Here is a 23,958-nt window from a genome sequence, read left to right on the forward strand (position 1 = left end):
CAATTGTGCCGAATGCTCACCCCAAAACATTATTTATGAGATTGTGGTGGCTTGTGTGGGACAAAGAAGGCATGGATGTGTTTGTTTGTGTCTAACCCTAACTAGTAACACATTCATGAAATAGAAAATCACTTTTGACCGCAGCAAATAGTATAAATGTGATAGGCTTATAGGCTCCACTCTATGCTATGACAGCTACTGTGTTCTGTTAGGGAAACTGGACAACAGGGGCATTTCTGCCTAATAGACCCCATGGACAGTCTTTTGGGATCAATATAAGTAGGAAAATGAACCTAGAAGTGATTTAGGGCAGAGTTGTCCTTTAATATCGGATTGGAATACTGATAAAGGCTATTATTGATTTCAGCTGTTCCAATTCCAAACATGCAAACATGACCCGCTTTAAGTTAATTGCTTTAGTCTGTATTAGTAGCTAAATGACCAGTATTAAAAAAATTATTGTCTTTTTTTATGTCGAATGTAGGCTATTTGTATTTTAGTTCATAAAGTTAACATTTGCATAACTAAATGCATTTGAAATGAAATAAAGAAAAATACTTTTCAGGATTCCAATTCAAAAATAGCAATAATAGCAGATCTACAAGCTCAAAACACGTCGCAGTGTGACACATTTTGAGCTTGTAGATTGCTATTTTTGTGTGACCTAGAATGACGGAGTAGGGCATTCATTTACGAAAATAGTTAAAATACGAGATAACTCCCCCGATATGCAATGTGGCCCAATGTGTGAGTGAGTGTAGTGGCCCTCTCCATCATCAAAGTTGCCCACCCCTTAGTATGACAAAGTAGGGCATTCAATTAGAGAGAAAACATTGTGATATGGAGATGGCGTTTTGGAAACCAGGTTGCGGTTTTGAAAAAAGAAAAACTTACGTCTCTATAATGTGCCGACCCCCAACTCAAAATATTTGGTTCCAAGGACCCCCAGAAGCAAATATTTGAGTTAAAAATGTTATTGTAGCTTTAAAAATATACATAATATATTGAAAGAGATTTGCACAAAATTTATGTTCAAGATTTTTCAAAAATAGCAGATCTACAGTATAAGCTCATTCGTGCCTATATGAGCTTGTAGACCTGCTATTTCTGAACAGCCAACCAATGTGCAATAAATACATCTCAAATCTAAAAAGACACAGATCGCTTTCTGGGTTCTAATGGGTTAACATACATCCTAACCTTTCTCCAGATGGAAGGACGCAACGTGCATTGGCTGGATGAGGGCTGGCTCCTGGTTCTTGTCAGAGCCATCGTTAGGATGTGAGGGTGTTATAAATATCACAGATGCTAGGCAAATCCTGACCAGTGAGTTTCTACGCTGCTTTCTCCACCCTACTTAGCGCCTTTCCTGTCATCTGCTGAACAGTTTCCATACCACACTGTGATAGAGGAGGTGAGAACACACTCTATCACAGCTCTGTATAAAAGTCACACATCCCTGCTTTTGATATCTTAAACTTGAGTTGTCACAGAAAGAACTATATCGTTGATGGGCTTTCTGCACAATCTGGCTTTTGATGGATTGGTTGATTGATTGATTGATGGATTGATTGATTGATTGATGTTTTTATTGACAAAGACGAATGTATTGTCTCCAAAACTGTTACTTTTCCGGATTCAAATTTAAAAATAGCAAAATGATCAGTTTGACAAGCTCAAAACACACCGCCTCGTGCTGCGTTTCGAGCTTGTAGATCTGCTACTTTTGATACTTTTGTGTGACACTGTAGTATTATCAAGTAGGGCATTCATTTCTGAAATAATAACACAAACGGATAAAATATGGAGATAAGAGGTTTCTGCCCGACAGCATCAATATGTTTGGACATAAGGTGTCAAAAGGATAAAAAACGGAGACGCTTGAGAGCTTATTTCCATTGCGGTCCGTTTAGTGAAAATGTTTAAAGTTGAATTGACTTCTGCTCTGTGAGCCGTTTCATCATCATTACAGGAGATAAGACCCTTCACCTGAAAATAAAGATTTTTACTGAATCGGAATGAGAAATACTGTCAGGTACGTCAATGTCCTAAAAGCTAAACAGTCAAGGAGCTGGCAAAATTCTAAACTGTGGGCAGGCAAAAGGTCAAACTGCCAAAAAAGACAGTCGGCGAAGGCAGAGGTACAGCCAAGGGCTTGGCAAAAAACAAAAAACAAACAAAAACAAAGCAAAGGTCAGATACAGTCACAACTATGCTCGAACTAGGTTTGACTGCTTGGAATAAACACAAGACAATCTAACTGGAGGGACAACCAGGAGCTCTGGCTCACAAGGCAGGCTCACTAACCACTCAGCTACAGCCAGCAGATAATTAAAGTTTTCAAATAAATGTAGTGGAGTAAAAGTGCAATATTTGCCTCTGAGATGTAGTGGAGTAGAGGTTTAGTACTGAAAATTGGAAATATTCCAGTAAAGTAAAAAATACCTCAGAACTGTACTTAATTACACCACTGCTTGGGTGCACCAATGCTTATGGACCTTGACTTTGGGAGATTTTAATTGGACTACTTGTGATCTATTGCCACCATAATCAAATCTCCCACATGGACCTGTTGACTCGCTGGGCTCTAGGAGTTTGTCATGCAAGCCTCGCCGGAATAATATGATTAAAAAGCAGAACTAAAATCAATAAACAGGACACGTGCGTAGGTAGCGTGGCCTCTAGGTGTTGGAGGATGGAATGAATGAGGCAGCGTCCTCGACATCCTCTCTGAAACAGGGCAAATAGATTGATAATAATTTCACAAACACCATAATAACATAAGTTATTGTCACTGCAGGTCTGTGATAGTTTAGACCATTGGTTCTCAAAGTGGGATCCGGGGACCTCCAGGGGTCCTTGAGGGAGCTCCAGGGGTTCCTCAGCTCAGCTAAATGATAGTTGGGAACCAAATGGACCCTTATGGGTCTGTAACTCAGAGTTAAATTAGCATCGATTTTACAATTATGAATTGGGGTCTAATGCATCAAACTGGGGGTCCTCGACATTAAAATGTTTGGGAATCACAGTAGAGCCGTAAATATGTTCTCTTATGGGGGTCCTTGGCATATCTTTTCAAATGGGGGTCCGCGGGCTAATAAGTGTCAATTTGGGGGTCCTTGACATGAAAAGGTTTGAGAACGACTGGGTTAGACAACCAACTGTTCTTATATTAGGTGCGGGAACACGGCCGGCCACAAAGTGGTGGATGAGCAGTTGATCACCGGTCATAAAACTGCGTGTGTACTTGCGTGCGTGTGTGTGTGTGTGTGTGTGTGTGTGTGTGTGTGTGTGTGTGTGTGTGTGTGTGCGCGTGCGCGCACACATGTGTGTCCTTCTCTCTCTCCAGTTTAGTTTTTGCCCATTTTGTATGTTTGCCCTCTACAGTCTATTTGAGTTCCTTTCTTACTTTCATTTGCTTCTCTCTCTCAGACATCCCTATATGCTCCTTCACAGCGTGTGTGTGTGTCTTGCCTGTATGTCTCTATTGCTCAACAAGTGTTACTTTGATTTGCATCTTCATAATTATAAAGCAATGTATACATCTGATCAAAAGCCTTTTCCACAAACCTTTTCCCCCTTTATTTTCTTCCCCCTAATTTAGTCGTTATGCCAATTGATTCCTCCCCACCTCCCCACACACATACATGTGTGTCACATGTGTGTCACTGCTGTTGTATCCTACTGGCTCTGCCAGTGAGGAGCTCCCACCAGGAGGACCCAGAGCCTTCACCCTACTCCCGTAGGAATACACGCAATGACAATTATCACCTTCCCCGCCTGGCTTCCCTCCTCTCGTCACAGCCGGGTGCACTGCTGTGGATTCAAACCCACAGCCTCCGCAGGCACTTTACCACTGCACCATGAAGCCTTTCCTGATCAGTATGATGACAGAGTAATGACTCATTTCCTCGCATGTTTTTTGTTGAATTGTGTTGTGTTCTAGGCCACGCTCCGGGTCAGTTGTACACGTACCCTGCACGCTGCTGGCGCAAGAAGAGACGGCTAAACATCCTAGAGGACCCTCGGCTCGGACCAATCGAGTTCAAGATAGGTAAGAAACAGGAACAAAGAGCGTAGCGATTGGAGCAACGATCAGTGAGTATTGAGTAGCCGATAAACATCCAATCGATTGATTAAGCCTTAGAATAAACGTGCTCTGAAAATCAGACAACTTAACACGACAGCCTTTTGACGTTTGTTGTCTCCTCTGTCCTCTAAGTTTTGTTCTCTTCTGTCAAAAAAAAAACAAAAACAAATATGCCTAAAAATACAATGAAAAATTAAAAGAATTACTGAAGTTCAGGCAAACTGGAAAGATGTGTATACGTGACTTTCTGGAGCTACACAAGCCCCCAGAACCACGCTAGAACAGTGAAGCGGTCGTCGCCTGTTGGTCAAATCTGGAATAGCAACACTAACTCATTTAAAACACTGCTGCGCATGCGGCTACCGTTTGAAACCCTAGTGTGCCTGCTCATAACTCCATGGCCTGCTTTATTGGCCTCGATATTGAGGCCAATCAATGTGCTTACGGCAGACGTCCGGGTGCTTCAAACGTCACTGAGCAACTTTCATTGAAATGAGTAGCTGGGGGTGGGGCAGTCCTTCCTTCTAATTGTTATATAACTCTATGGACCTACAGCGTAAATTTAACCCATTAAAACCGGGAAAGCCATCTGTGTCATTTTAGATTTTAGCTATTAGGGTTTAGAACCGTGGATTAGAACAGTGATTCTCAACAGTCGCAGATCTACGAACTCCATCCATCCAGCCATCCATCTTCAACCGCTTATCCGGAATCGGTTCGCGGGGGTAACAGTTCCAACTGAGACTTCCAGATTTCCTTATCCCGAGCAACTTCCTCCACTCCCTCAGGGAGTATACCGAGGCGTTCCCAAGCCAGTTTGGAGATATAATCCTTCCATCTGGTCTTTGGTCTGCCACGGGGTCTCCTCCCAGTGGGACGTGCATCGAGGACCTTCCTAGGAAGGCGCTCGGGGTCGGGGGGCATCCATACTAGATGCCCGAACCACCTAAGCTGACTTCTTTCCAAGTGTAGGAGCAGCGGTTCTACTCCAAGTCTCTCTCGGGTGACTGAACTTCTCTCCCCATCTCTAAGGGAGATACAGGCCATCCGTCTGCGGAAACCCATTTCGGCCGCTTGCACCCGCAACCTTATACTTTCGGTCATGACCCACACTTCATGACCATAGCGCATCATTTGTGCCAACAATCAGACAATCTTTTTATATACATTTATATATTTAAGACAAATCTTGTCCTCTGCACAAAATCTTTTCCGGGGGGTCCACGGCCAAATACACATCATTTTGGTTGGTCTTTGCCGAAAATGTTTGAGAACTACTGATTTAGAAGGCATTGGTAGTATCAGCCTCAGGTTAACTAACTTAATTAACTTTGAGAGCCCTGGATACATTTGACTGTCTAGGACGCCTTTGTCACAAACTCTCACTGAGGCTTAAAATGACTCGACAGACCAAAGGATGTACTAGTAGTGCTTAGCGGCGTTTTGAAAAAGGACAAGGACAAGTTAAGCCTCAATTTAAATGCTAATGTCATCAGAACATCTTACTAATGGCTTCTATTCATCTTGTGTTTGCTGAAATCAAGAATATAACCTAAGAATTGTGAAAGTGTAATTTTCGACCTTCATCTCTGAATGAACAAGGAAGCACGAGCGCAGTGAATTCCTTTCTGTCTAAAGCAGTGATTCTCTTTTTTTTCCTTTTAACACACACACTCTCAGAGTTACAGATAAGGGTCCATTTGGGTCCCCTGACCCGACATTGAGAAACAGTACAAAATTATTAGAAATATGACATAGTGCTTTTTAGTTTGCTGCTGCGTGTCCAGGGTCGCCCCCAAATTCTGGGCCCTGGGTACAAGGATTCACTGCGGGCCCCCCATGAATGTTCTTCATAGGGGGAGGGGGTTTATTGAATATTTCAAAGGTTTTTGAAAAACCTATGTTTCTATGTCAGTGGTGCTCAAACCTTTTCACGTGAAGGACCCCCAAAATGATATGTATTTGGCCACAGACCCTCATCTCAAAATATTTAGATCCAGGGAACCCCAGAAGCAAAATTTTAGTTATAAATGTTCGCTTAAAAAATATATATATTCAAAGTTTTGCACACATTTTCACGCATTTAAAAAAATAGCAGATCTACACTGCCCTACAAAGGCAGAGTGCAGTAACTACGTTTTCGGACACACCGACCTAGTTGTGTCGCCCAAAGGTCAAATTAGCCTTCATGATATTGGGGGATGAGCAATTAGCTCAAGAACAGATATACAATCAGTTGTAATATCATTTAAATGCCTTTATCTCATTTGGCTGATCAGCTGTAACACTTTTAAACCCATTTTTTGGTGAAATTCAGGAACGTAGTTACTGCACTCTGCCTTTGCAGCGCGGCACTGAGTGAGCTTGTATATCTGCTATTTTTCAATAGCTAAAGTATAAAATAATTAAGGCCCCTCCACCACCTTGGGGATTAGTAACTCAGTCCCACTTTCCCCCCCATTATGACGCCCCTGTGCTTGTCTCACGTTGTGTGGCTGTGTTGTTGCTGGTAATGCGTGTCTCATGTTGTGTGGCTGTGTTGTTGTGTGTTGGTGCTGCAGACGTGGAGGCGTCTCTGAAGAAGGAAGGGGGGATTCCCGAGGGTCCGGTGCTAGAGTCTCTGCTGGCTGGAGAGACCCTGGACAAGAAGATAGAGACCAAGGAGGAGGAGCCCATGAGTGAATGTCAGGTAAGACATTATGTATGCATGTACCTACACACACACACACACACACACACACACACACACACACACACACACACACACACACACACACACACACACACACACACACACTGCTGGTTTTTTAAAAATATATGTTTTAAGGCTTTTATGCCTTTATTGATAGGACAATAGACTGACACGCTGTCAGGCTACCCTGAGCCTACCGGTATGTGGTATGCCCATGGACTGGTAGGCCAGCGGGCGCCCGACACACTCTGTCAAGTAGGCCATACATGGCCTACTTGTGCACAAGACGCAAGTTGACACCTCGAGAGAATGCAGTTCTAGTTTTGGTATTATTACTCTCTCTCTCTCTCTCTCTCTCTCGCTCTCTCTCTCTCTCTCTCTCTCTCTCTCTCTCTCTCTCTCTGAGTCATAGTAGTTGTGAGTGTGTCATTTGGCAGTGACAGAGTCTCCCGCAGCTCCGATAGTTCCCTCCTGGCATTGTGTGTCTGCACGTTGTTTGCACGTCTGTGCGTGCATGCGTGCGTGTGTGTGATTCCACTGACTCAGTCTAAGTATTTCCCCCTGACTCAGTGTGTGTGTGTAAGCTAGGGTTTTCCGATTAATCGATTTTTAATCGAAATCGGGATTTTTTCCTTTGGACGATTTAAAAAATAAGAAATCGTAAAATCGATTTTCACTTTAATTAGGGTAATTCTTACTCATTGGAGCCTTGCACTGGGCAAAAGGTGCACAGCCCGGTCCTCCTAAAGCAGGACGACAAGGTCCGACACCTAATTAATACTACTTTATCTCTGATGTGTAATTTCTTTGATGCACGTGCAGCGCACGTCAGACTGGGCAGCGCTCACCACATTAGATTTTGCTATTTGGCTATATATATTTTTTTTTAAATAAAACAATAATAAAAAAAAATCATGTCCTTGCATTTTTTAACACTTTGACCGCCACGGAGGTCATATGACGTCACGCTTTTACACCCCCCGCACTGCCACCGGCGTCATATGACGCCGGAATGTCTTTTTTTTAATTAACACAAGATTAGGAGCATATGTATCACTGACGCTTGGATTCAGCCGTCCTGGGCCCTGGAATGACTAAAATCACCATGGTTACCATTGTGTGGCCAATCAGCTTGTGTTACCTTGTGTTACCATGGTGATTTGGTACATGACCGTCCTCCCCAGGCCTGGGATTGCTGGATGGACGGCAACTTTGGCAAGAAGCAGCAGCCATGTGTTTGGGGGGGGGTTTAGTTTAGTGCTTTACTATACTACTGAGGACTACTTCTACAGCCGTTACATGTGATCTGAAAAGTTTTACTGGATCGTCATGGTTCATCGACCAGGCCACCAGGGACCACCGAGCCGCGGCGTCGCAGCGAAAAGAAGCAGCAGCCATGTGTTTGGGGGGGGGGGTTTAGTTTAGTGCTTTACTATACTACTGAGGACTACTTCTACAGCCGTTACATGTGATCTGAAAAGTTTTACTGGATCGTCATGGTTCATCGACCAGGCCACCAGGGACCACCGAGCCGCGGCGTCGCAGCGAAAAGAACTGCTATATAAAGTAAGTGGTTGTTGCTAGATTGATTGATTGATACATACAGTGGTGTATTGGCGTGTTTGGGGGGTCGCGACGTCGCTCCGAGAGCAAGCATGAGATGAGAGATGATTATGCTCATCTCGGATCACAACAGGTGGTCCGCGCGCGGACCACCGATCGAGCAGGGCGTTTAGCTCAGCGGCGTCAGTTCAGAAAAAGCTAAGTTATGGCAACTTGACTGGTGTCTTTCACGCGCGCGAGGCTCGCGTGCAAGACACCAGTCATGTTACATACCTTTACAACAGGCACGATTACAGTACATTTTATTATATTCCCCCTGTAGCCAAGGTATGGCAGCTGCCATAGCTTGCCATACCCAATTGACGCCTCTTTAGCTTAGCTTGGTGAGAAAGGAGGACAGATGCTCCATTTAGTGCAAAACAAACACATCCCAGCAAAACAACCACTATAAGTCACTCGCAAACGTCGCAGTGACCAATCCAGCGAGATGGATTGGTCAGACCTTGTACCAGTTCACTGGTACAAGGTCTACTAAAAGGAGATCATGAGATCCATGAAAAGACTAGGCTTATTTCCATAGTAAACCATTGCAGTATCTCATATAACATTGAATGACAGACGGATAGAACACAGTACTATGCAGTAGATATAGTCAGGAAAAAAGGGGGAAATAAAAAACAGTATAAAAACATACAGTAGGTAAATACAAAGAAGGGATTGATTGATTGATTGATTGAAGACTTTATTAGAAGTTTGCATAGGAAAAGGTACAGTTTCATGACGGTACAGTTCACTGGTACAAGGTCTACTAAAAGGAGAGCCATGAAAATACTAAGCTCATAGTGCCTTGCTGGGCTATGAGCTTGTAGATCGGCTATTAGGCATCATATGTAAATGGCAGATCTACAAGCTCATAGCGCGGTGCCGGGCTATGAGCTTGTAGATCTGCTATTTTGGAAATATATGTACCTGTGTATATAAAATGTATAGCAAATAATTATATATACCTTATGGTAATTATGTTTTTTTTTTTTTCATAATTACTCTTACTTGCAGTTGCCTGGTCTGGATTCTAACATGGTGAAGTTTGTCGCAGTTGGCTTGACTTTGTCAATACAAACATTTCCATATGAATGTACATCAATTTTTATTTAATTTTATGTATTATGACTTTGAATTGCTCAGGGTAGTTTGACCGTTTTAGTTTGAAGTGACTAAAATGATGATTGCAATGGAACACATCTACAACTATACTGAAGTGAAACAGCAATGTAAAGTTTTTTTTTGTTATCTTTATCAGAGTTTTTATCTTTATTTTTGAGATGTCTGATGTCTAACTGAAGGCTTGAATAAAAAATCCCAGGTCAAAACACAGTGGATTCTACTCTGTCTCTCCTTCATCCTGGGAAGATGAAAAAAGAGCCTCTGTCAGTCTCCTGGCTTCTTCCACTTTCCTGCCTTATAACTAGACCACGGTACAACTTTTTTTAACTTTTTTTTTTACAGCATTATGGCCTGCACCCTGTTCTTCATTTAGAGGTACTGTGTGCTCTTGTACCATTTACCAATTTGTTTCTAGGGCTTCTGAAAGTTTTTTTCCTTTGACCTCAATTATCTCAGAAAGTAAATTTCTGATGCTCCTTTTTCATCTGTACAGCTTTCGCTCTCCCTCAGGTTTCTCCACAGCAGAACACCACAGCAGGACGAAATTTTTATGGTTAAAGCTAAGGTTCCGACTCTATATTCTCTGAAATTTTTGTCAATTTTCGTACATCCTACCATTTTCAATTTATTCCGTCAAAAATGAATGGCCGTCTATGGTGGCAAGGGTTTTACCCTTAAAACCCTTAACATTGTGGCAGTCAAAGTGTTAAATGAAAACAACATAGTTGAAACAATGTATTATTCTTTTACCAAAACATTGAAATCGGAATCGAAAATCGACTTTTCTGAGAAATAAATCGAGATTTTATTCTTAGGCCACATCGAACAACCCTAGTGTAAGCACATAGTGCGTATGTCCACATACAGTACAGTATGTGTGGCAACGTGTGTGTGTGTGCCTTCGTATGACCATGGAGGAGTTTTTTAAGATATTTTTGGGGCTTTTCTGCGTTTATTGATTGATAGTACAGTAGGGAGACAGGAAAGAGGGAGAGAGGCGGGGAGTCTGTGCAGCAAAGGTCGTGAGGATCGGGATTCGAACTCGCGACACGCTGTCAGGCATTAGAGCCTATGTGTGACACTGTAGTATGATGAAGTAGGACATGAATTTACCCAAATAAAAGTTTAAATATGGAGATACAAGGTTTTTGCCTGACAGCAACGATATGGTCTCTCTCTATTCTTCAGTTGCATCATGCTTTCTTTTTTGTGTGAGCGTGTGACATCGCAGCTCAAAGTGCCCCATTTTCACTGCTGTGAGTGACATCTGCTGTGTGAGGCTTACATAGCCCTCATACTCACCAGTAAGACTCCCTAATCGGGAGATAAGCGACCGTTGGTCGCTTATCTCCACAAATAGGCCAAAAGTTTGTTTTACCAATTATTACACTCTATGTGAACATTTACATCAACAAATCCCAAGTACTATGCAGAACGACCCATTTCAAGTTTTTAATGTACAACAATATTTAGAAAATAGGTCTACAAGCTGACAGTCCTCGTCCCTTATATTCCCATAGGTTATATGGAGATCTCAGTGTTTGTCAGTCCTTGTTCATTTATGCCCATATATGGACATCTCTATATCTACTGTAACAGTCCTTGTCCCTTTATGCCCATATATGGAGATCTCTTAACTGTAAGTCCTTGTCCCTTTTATGCCCATATATGGATATTCCTGATGTCATCAGTATATGAACATATATGGGCTTTCTGATATGCCCATATATGGAGATCTCTTAACTGTAAGCCCTTGTCCCTAGCCCTCATACTCATCATCCTGTTCGTTACTGTAAAACAAGAGCATGGGCACTGGCTTCTCTGCCTTTTGTCTCTCGCCAAGGAAACACCACAGTTAGGTGGTTAAGTTTCTGAGTGCAGTGCTGAATGTGGTGACCTATCGTATTCTGGCACCCTAGCTAGGGCTGTCACAATTATTACATAATCGTCTAATCGCAATTATTTGACATAATCGCGATTATTTTTCATAATCGTCATAATCGTTTCCATGTTGAAAAATGTTCATATGTTTTTTTTAAGTAAAAAAATAGTGGAAATAGCAGATCTACAAGCTCACACGTGTTGTGAGCTTGTAGATCGGCTATTTCCACTATCAATGTTATTTTTTAAGTATAGAGTTGTCAAATATGTCAGTAATTTCTTTGTATATTTAGGTTATGTGTCATGTCTACCATGTGCAACTTCAAAGCCTAAAAGCCAAACAGAAATGTAATTGTCAATGACAAAGACACAATTAAATCGTTAATCGCAGTTATTTCAGAGACAATTAATCGTCATGTAAAATGTTATAATCGTGACAGCCCTAACCCTAGCTCTTCCGCCTGTCCAAGTTTCCGAGTGTTGCGGAAAATGTCATTGGCTGTCTTTCGGACAATGGGGGAAGAAAATCGCGATACTTTCGAACCAATGATGATAAAGTCACAGGAATGTGACTTCTAGTGATGTGAAATGACGGTTTTCACGACTGCTGTCACAGGCCAGAGCGGCAGAAGTGATCTGCCCCACCTTGTGTTGTCGAGAGCCGCGTCGAGAGCCGCGTCAACAGCCGCGTCAACAGCGCATTTCTGGAACATTAGCCTGAATGAGAACCTGCCTTCCATTGTGTCTGTTTATTTTTATGTGTATGACTGTTTGTTTTAGAAAATAGGGAAGCACTGTATAAGTATTTGATTTGAAAGTACTTGACCTGTGCTTTACAATAAAAATGTTTGAAACAGGAACCTGCCTTCCTGCTGGGCAACAACCAGTGCAGCCAGGAAACACTTATACTTATACATTTAAAGTAACATTTCGTTGCTGCCAGGCAGAAACATCTCTTCTCCATATCTTAACCTTTTGTGTTTTTCATAAATCAACGCCCTACTTGATCCATACGACATCTGTCACACACAAGCACCAAAAATAGCAGATCCGCAAGCTTGTAGATCTGCTACTTTCGCTGTTTTATAATTTGAATCCTGAAAAAAATGCAGTTTAAATTTGGACATAATTATGAGGTTTCCACCCGACAGAGACGATTTAATGTGAGGAGAGAAACTGAATTTGGAGTTATATTGGAAGTGAATGTCTCTGCTCTTTTAGAGCGCTGCCTGCCCTGTATTAAATGAGCGAGCTTGGAGCTTAGCAAAGCAACCCCCCGTTCCACGAAAACCCCCTGTGGGCATAAACAGAATAACAGAATAACCAGGTGGCAGCTGCTGACTGTACAACTAAACTAAACTAATCTAGATTGAGTGTGCAACTGTGGATGTTTCAGTCAGTCAGTCAGTCAGTCAGTCAGTCAAACTAACAGCCAGTCAATCAATCTCTCTGTCTGTTTATTTCTGTAGAAGTTACTGGTTGGTGATTTCCCACATGAGCTGGAGGTAGAGGAGATGGAGGAAGACGTTCCCAAGCGCAAGAACCGAACCAAAGGACGGGTGAGACGCCTTTCATTCTATCTTACCCTAATAGGTGGGACGGGTAAATGCCGATTTCACACACGACACGTACGTATGTGCAAATGTATGGTGGCAAACAAACACTGTATGTCTGTCTGTCTGTCTGTCTGTCTGTCTGTCTGTCTGTCTGTCTGTCTATCTTTCGTACATACTGTATAGTACCTACAGCATGCAAACAGCGATGTGCACAACATACTGTACTGTACAGTTCCATGGCTGAGCAGTGCAGGGAGGGTTGGGTGCAGAGGAGAGCACAGTGACAGTCACCCATAGGTGATGGTGATGGTGGTGGTGGGACATTGCAAAGGCATACAGTATGCAGCACAGAAGCAGTGATATTACTGGTACTATTGCTGGTACTACTACTGAGTACTTCTACACAAATGATGTACCGAAGGATTTGACTAGTTTGGAATAGGGTTCAGAGAACATCAGCGGCAGTGGTGTAAAGTAACTAGGTACATTTACTTAAGTACTGTACTTAAGTTCAATTTTGAGGTATTTGTACTTTACTTGAGTGTTTCCAATACTTTTACTTCTACTTCACTACATCTCGGATCTAAATATTGTTCTTTTACTCCACTACATTTATTTGAAAACTTTAGTTACTAGTTACTTTGCATATAAATAAGTATATTATAAACATACATGAAATAATTAAGACCTATTTTATACAAAGGCTATTTGAAAATAGCCGATCTACAAGCTCAAATGCGTTGTGAGCTTGAAAACGTGAAATGGGACATTCTGCATAATGACGACTTGTGGCGCTTTCGATTTACTACGATACAGAAAGCACCATGCATGCTCTCCCCCATAAAGCCTGTGGAGATGAGGATTGATAAACAGTGAACTCCTTAAGAAATACAGATTGATAAACAGTGGAGAACTCCTTAAGAAATACAGAAATACCACTGTAATAGGAAGGATAGACCTAATTACAAGGAATGACAGTAATATGTTGTTCAGTCAAGGACACTATTGAGGAAGAATGAATCATACTGTGTAAAACCTACAAGTGGATGGAGATGTAGAAGATGAAAGATGAACACAATCCACTCAAGGCTAGCTAATGGATTTAGAAGTTGAATTATTTCTTTGTTGCAATGGACAGCAGCCACTCAAAGCTCAGAAATGGTTACAAATGGATGCCATGTGATGGATGAAATGCAGTCAAAACTCATCTGTTGTGCACTTTCATGTTGATATGCCAGTGAAATGCAGTAGGCCATAGGTCTTCAACAGGGGGTCCGGGACCCCTAGGGAGTCCTCAAAGTTACTACAGGGGGTCCCCCAAATCTTTGAGTGATAGAAACTGTTTTCCCCCTTTTTTATATTAACCACTTGAACCCTAGCGTCCATATTCGGAGAACTTTAAGCCAAAAATAGCAGATCTACAAGCTCACAGAGGCGTTGTGAGCTTTTTGTGTAGCTTTGGTGTACGGGAGAAAAAGAGCTGACTAAGTACAGAGTGAAAGGTCAAGTTTAGTAAGTATTGATGGTTCAAGTGGTTAAATATCTGAAAACACAAATTGACATGAATCCAAAATACAGACGATTGTGCTGTCAAACAATGAAACTATATGTAATCTATGATAAGGTTGTGGGGGTCCCTGCTTCATCTCTCTCTCAACTAAGTCATCCTTGGCCTGAAAACATTGAAGACCCCTATGGTAGGCGGTGGGTGTTAATTAACCCTTAGTTAACCCTGAGTGAGTCCCACCCATCCCTCTGTTCTAAACAGTACAGCCTACATTTTATTCTTAGCGGTTTATTGGTTGGTTAACTATTAACAAGCTTCGGTTAACAGTTCAAAATGGTCATTCTGCACAACCCACCATCAAATTTTGTTTGTATATTTTTACATTGGAATATGAAAAGTGGGGGCACAAAGTGCCGCCAGGGACGCTGTGGCTGCTGGGAGTGTTTTCTCTCCTCCACGTCATCAGTGCCCATACCCTAGGTGGGGTTGGCGAAAGGGCCTTTCTATGTGGAGTTTGCATGTTCTCCTAGGGTAGGTACCCCCACAAAAAACATAATCATGGTCTCTATACTGCCTCCCCCTGGCCAGCCGGGGCGCCTGATGGAGGGGAAAGGAACTGGTTGGAATAACGGGTTCCTTCCACACGCAACGTCCAACCAGGGAAACTCCCCCCTGTCAGGTGAAAAGAAGCGACTTGGACTCCTCATACATAGAAGGAAGCATGAGGTCAGTCCGTTGCTCTCCCCAGGTTGGCAGAGGGAGTGTAGCGCCCAGGATTACATTAGACAATTGGCACCGGGTGAAAAATGGGTTACAAAATCGTGGGATAATTTTTTTTTTTAAAGGAATATGGAAAGTGTTCCAGGAGCCATAACAAAGCTCAGTTGGGTCTGGATTTGGCACATGGGCCGCCAGTTGAATATCATCTGCTGTAGTGTGATAAAGTAGGCTATTAATATGGAGCTAAGAGGTATCTGCCCGACAGCAACGATGTGCTCTCGGTCTGTTGCAGTGGCGTCAGTTCAGAAAAAGCTAAGGTATGGCAACATGACTGGAGTCTTGCACACGCGCCTTCGCGCGCGTGCAAGACACCAGTCATGTTGCCATACCTTAGTAACAGGCATGATACATTTATTTTAAGAAGTACATTTTATTCCCCCCCATTTCTATGGTTTCTTGGGCTGGATATGGCAGCCTGGAACGGTTGTTCAAGTGCATTGCACCTGTGCAGCTGACCTGCGGAACCTGGGAATATACCATTTTGTCAAAATGGGGAGAATAAAAGTGTGGAGAATATAATTATAATGTTGAAGTGACCATTTTGTAACATTTTGCATTTGTAGTTATTTTACAACATAATCAGCACAGATAGACAAAGAGACATTCATGGATTTATATTTAAAAGTAACTTTTATTTTCCCCCCTGGACCCAGGGTATGGCAGCTGCATAACCTTGCCATACCCAATTGACGCCCCTGGTCTGTTGTGAAATGTCACTGGCACTGTTACTGCTAGCGCCCCCATGCTGTGGGAGGGTAATTGAATGGTTAATAACTGTTCTCTGAAACGCAACCCCCTCACCCCCCCTTCTCTCTCTCTTTCACTCTCTCTCGCTCTCGCTCTCTCCCCCTCTCTCTCTCTGTCTCTCTCTCTCCCTCTCTGACACGTACATTCATATAAATACTGACACCAAGGCTGCTAATTGGAGCTGTTGCCTCCCTGCGCGGTGTCATCAGCCCCCTCCAGCTGAATATGGAGTCTTACAATGACTGTATGATTATGTGCGTGTGTGTCTGTGTGTGTGCGTGCGTGCGTGTGTACATGTGTGTGTGAGGAGTGTGTATGTGTGTAACTGTGTAAACCAAGCGGAATTAGCATGGGGTTTAACTAACTGTGTGTAAGCGTGCGACCGTGCCTGCATGCGTGCATGTGTGTGTGTCTAAACTTGAACAGCATGGAGCATGAGTTTTAACTTGTTTATACTTTGCGTGCGTATGTGTGTGTGTGTGTGTGTGTGTGTGTGTGTGTGTGTGTGTGTGTGTGTGTGTGTGTGTGTGTGTGTGTGTGTGTGTGTGTGTGTGTGTGTGTGTGTGTGTGTGTGTTCTCTGCAGGCCTGTGGTGTTGGGGGCATGAGGAAAAGACAAGAGCCCAGTGCCATTGAAGACAGAGACAAGCCATACGTCTGTGACAGTCAGTATCACACTTTCTGTTTTACCATGTACTGTAGGACACTATGGTGTGTGTGTGTGTGTGTGTGTGTGTGTGTGTGTGTGTATGTGTATGTGTATGTATGTGTGTGTGTGTGTGTGTGTGTGTGTGTGTGTGTGTGTGTGTGTGTGTGTGTGTGTGTGTGTGTGTGTGTGTGTGTGTGTGTGTGTGTGTGCCTCAGTGTTGTCAAAAATATCGATTTATCGAAAAGTATCGATTTTGAATATGACCTTTCCATAGTATCGATATCGATACTCAGTTTTCACCTCTCTTATTGGTTTACACCAACGTTACTATTATGTTTATCCTTCCTAGTTATTCCTAGTTATTTTAAAGACCTATTTGTAATTTGAAAACATCAAAGGCAGGCCTTTAAAAAGTGCACTACCATCTACCTCAAGAAGTTCTGTATTTTTCTTTAAATAAAAATAAACATTTTTTCACTAAAATCGCTGTGGTTGCGTGGTATCGAAAATGGTATCGAGTATCGATATTCTTTCAAAATATCGTATTGAAGTTAGAAATCCAGTATTGTGACAACACTACAGTGCCTCCTAAGCATGTTAATACAAGCAAAATTCAGTCAAAGTCTGTGTAACATCACACTCCGGAAATATGCTCCAGTCTGTGCTATACTTTCCTGCATGTCTTCAGAATCACAATATGATTGACGTTGAATTATTACTCCTGCTGCATACAATTGTTTATTTTCCATTTAAACTTTCTATTGCAAATGTTTATCAGTCAGTGAGAGTTCAACCTATAGTGTATGTGAACAAACTTAATGCATTCTGGTTCCTAAGACTCCAGAATGTGTGGTCATTTTGCTGGTGCTTAGGGTCCGAGCCCAGGACAGGAGAATATCTCCTGTTTCCTCGTAAGGAACTTTGATGTACAAGTGCATTGCGAGGCGTTGTGTGCTTGTAGATGGGCTATTTGCACTACTTTTGTGCAACACTCTTGTATGATGAAGTAGGGCTTTAATTTCTAAAAAAAAACAAAAAAAACATACACATTCGAAACTTGGAGATATGACAGTGACGAAGTGTGTGTTTGTGTGTGTACTCTGTTTCAGTCTGTGGGAAGCGCTATAAGTATGTGTGTGTACTCTGTTTCAGTCTGTGGGAAGCGCTATAAGTATGTGTGTGTACTCTGTTTCAGTCTGTGGGAAGCGCTATAAGTATGTGTGTGTACTCTGTTTCAGTCTGTGGGAAGCGCTATAAGAATCGCCCGGGGCTGAGCTACCACTACACTCACACACACCTGGCGGACGAGGAGGGCGAGGAAGACAATGAACGACACACGCTGCCCTTCCAGCGCAAGAACAACCACAAGCGTGAGTGTACCGCCTTACACCTTAACACTCAAGAACAACCACAAGCGTGAGTGTACCGCCCTACACCTTACACTCAAGAACAACCACAAGCGTGAGTGTACCGCCTTACACCTTAACACTCAAGAACAACCACAAGCGTGAGTGTACCGCTCTACACCTTAACACTCAAGAACAACCACAAGCGTGAGTGTACCGCCTTACACCTTAACACTCAAGAACAACCACAAGCGTGAGTGTACCGCTCTACACCTTAACACTCAAGGACAACCACAAGCGTGAGTGTTCCGCCCTACACCTTAACACTCAAGGACAACCACAAGCGTGAGTGTACCACCCTACACCTTACACTCAAGAACAACCACAAGCGTGAGTGTACTGCTCCACACCTTACACTCAAGAACAACCACAAGCGTGAGTGTACCGCCCTACACCTTACACACAAGAACAACCACAAGTGCGAGTGTACCGCCCTACACCTTAACACTCAAGAACAACCACAAGCGTGAGTGTAGCTGCCCTACACCTTACACTCAAGAACAACCACAAGCGTGAGTGTACCGCTCTACCTTACACTCAAGAACAACCACAAGCGTGAGTGTACCGCTCTACCTTACACTCAAGAACAACCACAAGCGTGAGTGTACTGCCCTACACCTTACACTCAAGAACAACCACAAGCGTGAGTGTACCACTCTACCTTACACTCAAGAACAACCACAAGTGTGAGTGTACCGCTCTACCTTACACTCAAGAACAACCACAAGTGTGAGTGTACCGCTCTACCTTACACTCAAGAACAACCACAAGTGTGAGTGTACCGCTCTACCTTACACTCAAGAACAACCACAAGTGTGTGTGTACCGCTCTACCTTACACTCAAGAACAACCACAAGTGTGAGTGTACTGCTCTACACCTTACACTCAAGAACAACCACAAGTGTGAGTGTACTGCCTCACACCTCACACTCCACTCTAAAAAAATACACCCATCAGACCAGTAGTGATTCTCAATCTGGTGGGCGGCGAGTGTACTGCAAGTGGGCCCCAAATAATTGGCAAAACACTATGATTTTAATGATAATATAACACTATTATAAAAAATAAAACAATGTAAAAGAAAAAAAAGAAAAAAAAATCATGGTATTTTTTATTTAAAACTTTATCAAATATATTCGATTGTGATACATATAAATAGGGACTTAAAGTATACTGTGTCAGTTCCATTTATCCAAGCCGGAACACAATCAATTGATTGACCATAACATGCTGGCAGCCCACCCATCTGACCACTAAACAGAAACATGTCACGTGACAAATGTTCTTTTTGTGTTTTTCGTAAAATTAACGCCCTACTTGTTCATACAGTGTGACACAAAAGTATCGAAAGTAGCAGATCTACAAGCTTGAAACGTGGTGCGAAAACACATCTCCCGCGAAGTGACACGCTTTGAGCTTGTAGTTCTGCTGCTTTCGATACTTTTGGATTTGAATCCTGAAAATTAACAGTTTTGGACGTACAGTAATGAGGTTTCCACCCAACGGAGACGATATTTTACAAGTCGCAACATTCGTGCATTTTTAATTTACTGCGTTTGGTTTCACACTGCACTTTGTCAGCCGCAGAGAGGAATCACACGCATCGCACCAAACACAGGTGTTTCCTCCCAGATCTCAGCAGAGGAGGGGGGAGGGACGGGGTGTTGGGGGCCGGGACGTGTGAGCACCAGAGACTTGAGAAACACCCGTCTGTACGTGTGCTTCTCCCCCTGTGTTTACACAATTCTTCAACCCTCAATGCCACATGTTTCGGTTAATTTCCTGCATTTGACACGGATTGCATTCACACCAACAGCGAGACCACCGTTCTTTTGTGGATTAGATTTTATTTATTTTTTTAAGATTCATTTTTTGGGCTTTTATGCATTCATTGATAGGACATTAGACTGACAGGAAATGGGGGGAGAGATGGGGAGTGACATGCGGCAAAGGTCATCCGGATCGGGAATCGACGCCGCCAGGCATCCATGCCTACAGTATATGTGGCAATGCCTAAGTGGTATGCGCCCGGACCAGTAGGACAGCGGGCGCCCCCAGAATTAGTTTTTTTTAATCCGCACAAGAATAAGAATGGCACCTTCACACCAGCCGAAACGAAGCGCACTTTCCGACCCCCATCTCAAAATATTTAGTTACAGGGACCCCCAGAAGCAAAGATTTCAGTTAAAAAATATATGTATTCAAAGATTTGCACAAAAGGAGCCAAAGTATAAAATAAATAATGGTTAAAGTGCTTACACAGATGCTTTCCTGGTTTTAATGGTTTAATTGGTGAAGTCCCACTGACTGTTTTTATTAATTTGATTAGATTATTATTATTATTTTTTTTATTCTTAGATAATCAAGTCTGCATGTGCAGTTAGCCTACTGTACCTACTGTAGTTGTGAGGGCACACAAAACACTACAAGCCTTTGTAGTATCATCACAAGTTGCTGTACTGAGCATAAGCTTGCTGGAATGCCTTATTGCTTTATTACACAGTTAAATCCTCTGTGTTCATTCATCCATTTTGTAACATTGAGGGTGTACAAATGTAAAAACGTGTCCGATAAGACAACCAGCCTTTGACTTTTGTACTGAGTAGCTGACAGAGAGAGTAGTCATTTTCTTCTTTTCCTTTGTAGCCCGTAGCCTTAGCCTTAGGCTGAGTTGGCCTCAGGCTAATTTCAGTCTCTTTTTCATACTTCACCAGTTCAGCCCACTCTTCTGGGATTAACCCTGTAGAGTCTAAGCTTTGCCAAGTACAACCAAGCCTCCAGAACCACGTTAAAACAGGCCGTTTCATTTATGGAAAAAACACACAAAGTTAAAATGATAAGATAAGAGGCTTCTGCCCAAGAACAACGCTATATAGCTGTGGTTCTCAAACTTGGGGTTGGGACCCCAAGTGGAGTCCCCAAATTATTTTGTGGGGTCCCCAGATTATTAGCTTAATGTCATTTGTTTCCCTCACTCATTGGTGAACAAAGCAACACACAGTATAAGTGTATACATGGTATGCACATTTCTAAAGTGACAATTTAAGGACTTTCAAGACCAAACTGGTCTTGATACCAAACTGTCAAATATTAAGTAAGCAAGAGGCGAACATTGTGAAAATAGACGATCTACATGCTCACAGCGCCTCGCGTTGCGTGGCATTGTGAGCATGTAGATCTGCTATTTTCACAATAATTTATCTGTGGAACCGAGTGACATTAAATGTAATACCTACAATTCCAAGTGCTTGTCAGTTTAAATATGTTTATTTTGGGGGTCACAGCCTAAAAAGGTTTGAGAACCCCTGCTATATAGGTTATGTTTATGCACTGTCCCCACTACTACTGTAGGTGTGCTCAGCTCACTAGTGTACAAGTCTTTTGTTTTAGCGTGTGGGTGCTGTAGCCATACAGTAGTAGTCAATACACTCAAGGAAACAGTCAGCATGTACGCAACAAGGAGTGCTTATCGATTTAATGGACCAGATTCTTTGGACCACAATGGAAATAAGCTCTTGAGCTTAATTGTGTTTCATCCTTTTGACAGATAATGTACAAAATATATGTACCTGTATCTGTTTGTCAATAGAAAACATCAATAAATCGATCAATGCAGCTTGTCCCTAATGGAGTGGATGTGTTTCAGCCAAGGATAAGACAGGGCAATCAGAGGCTGCTGCATCCAGTCTATTAAGATTCCTTGTTGCGTGCGCTGGCTGTTTGCTCTTGTTGTATGATGAGGGATTATGCAAGACCTGTATCATCCCAACCACGGAAAGTTTGTTGTGCTGCCGTGCCGTCCCACCAGAATGGGGGAAAAAAAACTGTTATCCTCAAGGGCAAGTCAAAAAGAGCCCAAACCTTTGAACAAGGACAAGTAACAATAATGGTTCTCTCTGATGCATACACACACATGCTCAAATGCATTGCCGACACTCTGGATCACGTTGCAGAAAGAACATGTTAGATCAGGGGTCTTCAACAGGGGCTACAGGGGGTCCGCCAAATCTTTGTGTGATAGAAACTTTTTTTCTCCTTTTTTATATTAACCACTTGAACCCTAACGTCCATATTCGGAGAACTTAAGCCAAAAATAGCAGATCTAGCAGATCTACAATCTACAAGCTCACAACGCCTCGCAGCGCGAGGCGTTGTGAGCTTGTAGATCGGCTATTTTCGGCAAAGAGGTTTGGTGTAGAGGGGAAAAAGAGCAGACTAAGTACAGGTTTATTAAGTATGGACGGTTTAAGTGGTTAAATATCTGAAAACACACAGTGACATAAATCCAAAATACAGTGATGATTGTGCTGTCAAACGATGAAACAATATAGAATCTATGAACAGGTTGTGGGGGTCCCTGCTTCATCTCTCTCTCTCAACTAAGGGGTCCTTGGCCTGAAAACGTTGAAGACCCCTGTGTTAGATAGTTTGCAGATTGCTTTTTTTAAAGGGGTTTCCAATTTAAAACACTCCCTCTTTTTCTGCCCCATTTTCTCCCCAATTTCGTTGTTATGCCAATTGATTCCTCACCATACACATTTCTGTGTGGTCACTGCTGTTGTATCCTTCTGACTCCCCTCAAATCAAATCAAATCACGTTTATTTATAAAGCACATTTAAAAACAACTTCTGCTGTACCAAAGTGCTGTACAGGCATTTCATCATCACAGTAACAGTAAACTAACACAATACTAATACAACGATAAAGCAACAATAATAAACATCCAGGAGCACATTAACATAAAATAATTACAATCAATATGCCCCTGCCAGTGAGGAGCCCCCACCGGGAGGACCTGGAGCCTTTCTCCTGCCCCTCCCGCCCAACCCTCCCCGCCAAGCACGTGCACACATAGACATCAAAGGGGGCTTGAGCCCCTGCCCTTTTATCCATCTGTAAAAAAGTGCCCTCTCCAGACCAGGAATGCAGTTTTTACTATGGTGAAAGAAATGCAAATGCCCGCTCTTTCCATGCCATATACCTGAAGGCAGGACTCAAGAGAATTGCCTTGTCCAAACTCTCCTGAACTTGAATGCAGCATCTTATGTTGAAAGAATTGCCCTCTCTGTGTAGAAATCAAGCATCGAAAATATCCGTTATTTTTTATATTTTCACCAAAAGGCCCTTTTAGACATTTCAGCCCCTGCCTCTCTAACATTCTCTGCACGTCCGTGCTTCCCACTGACAGGTTCTTGCAGTGACATACACCTCCCCGCCCTGCTTCCCTCCCCCCAACTCGTCTAGACCAGGGGTCTTCAACGTTTTCAGTCCAAGGACCCCTTAGTTGAGAGAGAGATGAAGCAAGGACCCCCACAACCTCTTCATAGATTCCATATAGTTTCATCGTTTGACAGAACAATCATCAGTGTATTTTGGAATCATGTCAATTTGTGTTTCCAGATATTTAACCACTTGAACCGCAGCAGTCCATCTCCCAGGGGTCTAGCGCATTGTAACGGGGACAGACTCCCGCGTGTTACCGGCTGATACCGACAATAAGCCACTCCCGACCTACCTACTTAGTCTGCTCTTTTTCCCCTCTACACCAAGGCTCTTTGCTGAAAATAGCCGATCTACAAGCTCACAACGCCTCACGCTGCGAGGCGTTGTGAGCTTGTAGATCTGCTATTTTTGGCTAAAGTTCTCCCAATATGGACACTAGGGTTCAAGTGGTTAAAATAAAAAAGGAGGGAAAAAATGGTTTCTATCACACAAAGATTTGGAGGACCCCCTGTAGTATCTCTGAGGACCCCCTAGACCCCTGGTATTCGCTTGAGCCACAGGTTCGAACTCCCAGACTCGCAGTGGTGGGCAGCTACTACCAGTGCACCACCCAAACACCTTTTAAAACACTTCGGGTGCTTGATATAATATTAGATATTTTATAATCAGAGACGCAAGCACACGCGTCTCTGGTTCTGACT

General features: G+C 42.8%; 1 protein-coding gene across 1 annotated transcript in view; it reads left to right on the forward strand.

Moving 5' to 3' along the window:
• dpf1 (double PHD fingers 1) overlaps positions 1 to 23,958 on the forward strand; it is a gene marked incomplete at its 3' end in the record, with an annotated part of 105,099 nt that overhangs the window by 46,977 nt on the left and 34,164 nt on the right. The window contains exons 4-8 of the mRNA XM_080731337.1: positions 3,947 to 4,054; positions 6,652 to 6,779; positions 12,860 to 12,949; positions 16,565 to 16,643; positions 17,866 to 17,997. Coding sequence (XP_080587463.1) covers positions 3,947 to 4,054; positions 6,652 to 6,779; positions 12,860 to 12,949; positions 16,565 to 16,643; positions 17,866 to 17,997 — 537 coding nt within the window. The remainder of the gene's footprint in view (positions 1 to 3,946; positions 4,055 to 6,651; positions 6,780 to 12,859; positions 12,950 to 16,564; positions 16,644 to 17,865; positions 17,998 to 23,958) is intronic.

The sequence above is a fragment of the Nannobrachium achirus genome (assembly GCF_963921795.1).
Source record: "Nannobrachium achirus genome assembly, chromosome: 8".
NCBI lineage: Eukaryota > Metazoa > Chordata > Actinopteri > Myctophiformes > Myctophidae > Nannobrachium > Nannobrachium achirus.